General features: G+C 31.7%; 1 protein-coding gene across 1 annotated transcript; it reads left to right on the forward strand.

Moving 5' to 3' along the window:
• The first annotated feature begins 456 nt into the window (after nt 1-456).
• Nucleotides 457-1,484, forward strand: LOC131599028 (1,4-dihydroxy-2-naphthoyl-CoA thioesterase 1-like). Its single transcript, XM_058871546.1, has 3 exons — nt 457-597; nt 900-1,091; nt 1,320-1,484. The coding sequence occupies exons 1-3, from the start codon at nt 457-459 to the stop codon at nt 1,482-1,484; spliced, it is 498 nt and encodes a 165-aa protein (XP_058727529.1).
• Nucleotides 1,485-6,806: the final 5,322 nt, after the last annotated feature.

Consider the following 6,806-nt stretch of genomic DNA (forward strand, 5'->3'; position numbering starts at 1 on the left):
ATTTTAGCTTAAATTAAAATGCTTTTTAATATTTTATAAAAAAAATTGTCAAAGATATGGATACATTTGCTATCATCACAAGAGTTTGAACTCAAAACTTTACAATTATATGTATAATAAATTATCTATAAATTGTAGTGGTTATTACTTATTACCACTTTCCTAAAAAAACTCTAAAATTCCCTTTAAAATGTGATAAAATTGTGGATCTGGATTTACACCACTATGCAACAAACCTAGACTTCACCGCTCAACTATCAACTTTTATTTTTTTAATCCCTAAAATACCCTTTTACTAATCAACTATTCCCAATGAGTCTTCAATAAATCACAACAATTTACAATGCATCCAACTTTCCATGAGTAATTGTATAACAATATTCAATATTAACTACATAAAAATTGTCAACAAGAGAAAGAACACAAAATAGAAAACTCTTTTCTTGATTTCTTATCATGGAGAACAAAACATCATCATTTGCAAAACTAAAAACTATTGATTTGGATGTACCCCTTCATACAATAGGGTTTGAGTTTCAAGATATATCTGCAGAGAAAGTTTCTGGCAATCTTCATCTCACCCAAAAGTGTTGCCAGGTCAAACATTTTTTCTCTCCCTCTTTAAACAATTATTTGTTAGTTTAAGATTTTTCGTGATTTCGGTCTAGGTAAATATGTTATATTTTTTTTATTATAGTCATCGCCGTATGAATTAATCGCAATGAATAATGAATATTTCCTATGATTTTCGATAACATTGACATAATAATAACGATATTGGTACCTATACAGTTTTAACGCGGTATCAGAAGGTGTCAATACCAATATTCTCTAGGGTTCTAAATGCTCTATTATAAAGTTTGATACTTTTTCTTATTTGAGTTTGGATATGATTGCAGCCATATAACATGCTTCATGGAGGTGTATCAGCATTGATAGCTGAAGCACTAGCAAGTATTGGAGCACATGTTGCTTGTGGTTATAAAAGGGTTGTAGGAGTTCAACTTAGCATCAATCATCTGAAACCAGCTGTGATTGGTGACTTTATCCATGCTGAAGCCACACCTTTGACCGTTGGCAAATCCATCCAGGTTCATGCTCCTCTTATTATGATATGGTCTCTACAGATGTTACAATACTGATTGCGGTCGTTAAATTAGTTACAATTTGTTCATCTTGGTTCTTTATCATAAAAACGGTGAATAACGATTGACCCCTACCAATAACTTTTTGTCGTGACTGTTTTCACGGTAGCAGACCGTTTTTTAAAACCTTGATCTTGACCATTTAGATAATACCTCTTATCATTACTTATGTAGGTATGGGATGTGAGAATCTGGAAGATTAATCCTTCAAACTCACAAAACAGATTGTTGATAGCATCTTCTAGAGTTACTATTAAAAGTAACATGCCCATGTCCATGTCTGTTCCTGAAAATGTAAAAGATGCCGGCGATTGGCTAAAGAAACACGCAAAATTGTAAATGTCATATATAATACAGGTCATGTTCAAGATGTAGATCATGATTCATGATAGATTATGATAGACTTTGTGGTTTGGAGGTAATGAGATTTTAACCAAACACCTTATGTTTACTTGATTCAAGGTTTAAAATTGTTGTTCACATCGTGTGATGCTCGTAACTGCATCGAGCCGCAATCGCAGTTTGAATGGTAGACACAAAGAAAAGTGAATTGATGGTAGACACAAAGAAAAGTGAATTGATATAAGCAGCATAATGGATTCAACTATCACATGAAGCTGCAATAGACTATGTAGTACTCTTTTTGTTATCCTCCTTCTCTTTACATCATTCATTTAGAGAGTATTTAAAGAATTATCAATTTTAAGTGATTACACCCCTAAGTGAATTGGCGAGTTTGTATACACTAAATGTTATGCTAATTAAATTAAAATCATGTTGCAGCACTAGTAGCCACGGCTGTAGTCAAAATTACAAATATCATTTTAAACTATCAAAACTTCTGGTGGCGTTATAGACTTCATAACTTATGGGAAAGTATAGTAGATTTTCTCAGTGGGCTTTTATTGTAGAGATTTAGGATTTTAAGAGACCTATAACTTTTTTGCTTTGGAAATTTGTATGGAAGGACAAATGTTAGAGAATCCTTGACGGTGTGATGTGACAGTTTTGCACCTTCCAACTACTCTAATTAGGTGTGCATTTATGGTAAATCCATCTTAGGTTTAGTTGTACTAAAATCTTCATGGTGGATAATTTCTCCAATAGAGTGATGTTATCAATATTTCGTCATTGGATGATGTCAACAGTTCTTGATTTCTTGTTTTGTCATCCCTTTGGGTGGGGTTTATTCACGATCCTCATTCATTTTAACTCATAAAGAAATGTTGAAAATTTAGGGATCTCACATGATCAGATAGACGGATCAGACAGTGTATGAGTTAGGGTTATTATATGGATATTTTGGTCTGCTGAATTTAACCGGATTGAGAGAATGTGTGATTGGACACTTACTCTCCTGTTATTTATGAGAGCATGGTTAACTTTCCACTAACATCTTCCACACCGTTATGGACCAGGGACACATCACATCCAACGTTTGCACGCTTCAGGCGAGTCGCCTAGGAAGTAGGCGATGTATTCGAGGAAAATGCACCAGATCTAGTCATTGGGCGCTCAATCTTGAAAATGGGAAATCAGGAAGACATTGAGGGTGAGATGTTACATCAATTTTCTCTCATGTCGCCCCTTGTGGGTCTTTCACAAATATAACAATACATGGTTCCTCGAGCACGAGGGCTTGGAAAGGGCAAAGTGATTCAGTTATCTTTCTTTCCTCTCTATTTGGGTAACCCCTACAACATTCTTAGGTTGAGTCCCTCTTGTATAAGGTGAGTCGCTGTTATATGAGGCAAGTATAGGATATATATATATATATATATATATATATATATATATATATATATATATATATATATATATATATATATATATTAAGATAAATCACATATTAGTAAGTTGAAGGAAATCAAATGTAAGTCAACCGAGGAAAATCAAACGTTAATCAACTAAGAGGAATCAAACGTCAGTCAGTTAAGGGAAATCAAACATCAATTAAGGAAAGTGTGTGTTACATTGAATGTGATAGATGATGATTTTCCTCGGGAAGTCAAATTTGGATTTACTTCTAAAATGGAAACATATGACAAATGTTTCAACGTCAAAGACTTTACACCCCTGTATTTTAACGATGAGAGGATAACTTTTTTATCAATGCCAAATCAGACATTGCAACATTAGACCTAAGAGCAATGGGATTTTAAAACCATACTTTGATAGGGAAGGGGTCAATATGCCTTCCCTGGATGGCTCGCCCACCCTCTATTTCTACACGCATCCCAATACCATTCATGGTTTAAGAGTCTTAACACCTTTCACACCGTTAGAAGCCGAGTTTCAAGTGATTGCAAATGTCACTTCTTCTCAAGTTACACCCAACATCTGGGGTAAAAAATCTCAAATTCAATTTCACTTCATTATTCTTTCTCATATACTGACTTGAGCGTTAGAATGTTAACATTACATGTCTCCCACCCCACCACATCGGAAGCAGCAATTTGCCATCACTGTTGTTCCTCTTTTCATTTCTAATTTCATAATAAAACAAAAAGATATATGCAAATTTATTGATGATTTATTAATAATTAACACTTAATAGTTTTTTTAGTTTTTTATAGCCTTTTATATTTCTAATAGGCTAGGTAGGTAGGCCCAAAAAATTCATTGTAATAATAATAATAATAATAATAATAATAATAATAATAATAATAATAATAATAATAATAATAATAATAATAATAATAATAATCTTATCAATTGTTTGTTCATAACAGTGCCTTGTCATTTCCTCTTCTCATATGTTACGCATTGCACTATACTTTATTGCATCTCTCTCTATATATGTATTGTTAAAACATTCAATTTTATTTATCAAATGAATAAAGAACAACAAAGGAATTGAGAATATTTTTTTACTTTGATTTTTCGACAATAATGTGTACTACAGTGATTAGAGAAGGAAATCAAATTGAAAAATATTTTAATTCAAAATGAAACCCTTTATCGTATGTTTACAAATCAAAAGCAACATTTGATCCGACCTTAAAAATAATGTAAGCCGTCAATTTTTAATCGATTTTTGACCGATTTTCTAGTTTAAATCCCGATTCTTCTACACATCCCAATCTTTAAATCCAAATAAAGAGTTAGGGTTCTAATTTTTGATCTGACCGATCGAACAAAGGCAGTCCAACCTAATTTTGATTACCATGATATTATTCATATGAAAGGAGACGAATTGAGTATTAACTCTAATTTTTTTTAATCATTTCATTGTTTCAAATTTTTTGTGCACACTTACTCTTGCAAAAAATTGGATATTTTTAATAAAATAATACATTTTGATATTTATATTTTAAAAATAATTTTTTTAAACATATATTACTAAAATATTTTTTATTGATTGAAATTTATACGAATTCCACTATATTACAAAGGTTTTATACAAACTTCATGATATCTATAAATTTTATTAACTAATATTATTATATTTTTGAAACGTGTATAAGAATGTGTGTTGCTAACAAAATTTAATCATGCTCGTTCTAAGAAAAAATAGTCATTTAAAAAGTTTAATAGTTTTAAAAATAAAATTTATATTTTTAAACATGTGTTTTTTGTCCATTTAATAAATAGGAAAAAGATAAAATATAAAACTTAGTTTTCACGCAATTGGATTGCATTAAAAAATAATATACTTAAAAAAATTTAAAAACATATTTAAAAAAATATATTTTTACTCTTAATTATGGCAAAAGGTATGAAATCTGTTAAAAAAATAATAAAAGATATGAAATATTTATCATAAAAAAATATTAAATATTATTAAAATTTGAATATACATCAATAAAATAGATGATTTTCAATGGATAGTTATTCTTATTTATAATTTTTTTATTTTAATCATTGGATGTTTAAAGTGGACTTCGAAAAGACATATCATTCGGGAAATTCACAATACTTCGATTTTGTCATGGGTAGAATGTAAAATGGTGGAACTGAATTTATAAATGCCTTCGTACAAATCAGATGTCAATTTTGGTAAATGGGAGTCCTACTCAGGAGTTTACTTTCTTAGAGAAAAAGATCCCTTATCGATGTTTCTCTTTTTAATAGTGGCCGAGGGTTTGAATTTAATGATGTCAAAAGCAATTCAATTGGATAAGTTTGAAGGTTACCAATTTGACACATTGGTCATTGGGAAAAAGAGTTGGAAAAATGCATGGACAATTAAATCAATTCTTTAATTATTTGAATTGGTGTCGAGCTTGAAGATAAGTTTTCATAAATTAGTTGGCGTTAATATACAATTGGCATGGCTAAAGGAGGCAACTATGGTCCTGTCCTGAACTGTAAAATCATAACTTGCCATTTAAATACATTGGACTTCCAATTGGGATTAACCACATAAGAGAATGAATATGAAAACAAGTTTTAGATTCGGTTAGACGAAGACTATTCGGATGGAATAACAAACATTTATCAACCGGTGGTCATGTTGTCCTCTTAAAATTGGTCATGTATGCAATACCAGTTTACTTCCTTTCTTTCTTTAAATCACTGTCAGGTTTTACTTCCAAACTTGAATCCTTATTTAAAAAGTTTTTATGGGATGAGAGTGTGGAAGCTAAGAAAAGCATTGGATTCAATGAGATAAGGTGTCTCGAGAGAAGGCGGAAGAGAGGTTAGGCATAAAAAGTTTAAAATCTTTTAACTTAAACATTATTAGGCAAATGGAAATGACGTCTTCTTTTAGACAAAAATAATTTATGGTATAGAGTTTTAGCAAGTAAGGTAAGGAAATGGTAGGATTGTCGGAGAAGGGGAAAATTGTCCAGTATGGTGAAAGGACATCCAAGGTGTCAAAAATAGAACATGGGGGATTTGTTTTGGATTGAATGCCTATAAAACTCAAAGGATTGATAGAAAATGAGAGAACATGTTTTTGTGGCTAGATCTTTGGTGTGAGGAATTACCACTAAAAGATAGATTTTGAAATTTCTTATAATTTATGAAGATAAAAACTTAAAAATAAAGGAACTCGGAGTAAGTGCATGCTAGTGGAATATCAATTGGAATAGAGACATATCACACGAAAAAGCTGTGTTAGAGAATGAGTTACAGGAAAAGTGACGGATGGGTGTCCATTACTTCAAGGAGGGCGGATAATTGGGTTTGGGGCTCAAGAACTTATTTCGTTAAAGAAGTTTATAATACACTTATGGAGAAATTGTTAGAACAAGATTTGTTCTGATCAATATTCTTAGTTTTGATGATAACAATGTATATGAATTTTGTATGAGATAATGTGGTACTCTAATACTATGCAATTTCCATTTCAGGAATTATATAAAGAGTATGCACAAAATCAGCGCAAGAAGCACTGACTCAAAAGGTTCAGCATGCAACATCAGAACATGGTCTGGCAAGACATCAGAAGATGGTCAAGCAGAATCAAAACATGGTCTATGGAAGCATCAGAAGGACTTGAGATCAGAAGCAGAAGCACTGAAGTTCTCATGGTATCACGCTCAGAAGCACTTCAAGGTCAGAAGACAAGAAGATGCTCTGCACCAAGCTGTTTGACTCTGATGATATTCAAACGTTGTTTACACAAACATCAGATCAGAAGCAAGTACTAGCTGGCAGGCTACGCTGACTGACAAAAGGAACGTTGAAAGCTATTAAAGGCAACGTCAGTAG

The sequence above is a fragment of the Vicia villosa genome, linkage group LG4, assembly GCF_029867415.1.
Source record: "Vicia villosa cultivar HV-30 ecotype Madison, WI linkage group LG4, Vvil1.0, whole genome shotgun sequence".
In the NCBI taxonomy this organism is placed as follows: Eukaryota; Viridiplantae; Streptophyta; class Magnoliopsida; order Fabales; family Fabaceae; genus Vicia; species Vicia villosa.

Coding starts and splice junctions, on each gene's coding strand:
- LOC131599028 (XM_058871546.1), top strand. CDS start 457: ATGGAGAACAAAACATCATCATTTGCAAAACTAAAAACTATTGATTTG. Junction 598..899: donor TCACCCAAAAGTGTTGCCAG/GTCAAACATTTT, acceptor ATATGATTGCAG/CCATATAACATGCTTCATGG. Junction 1,092..1,319: donor CCGTTGGCAAATCCATCCAG/GTTCATGCTCCT, acceptor TTACTTATGTAG/GTATGGGATGTGAGAATCTG.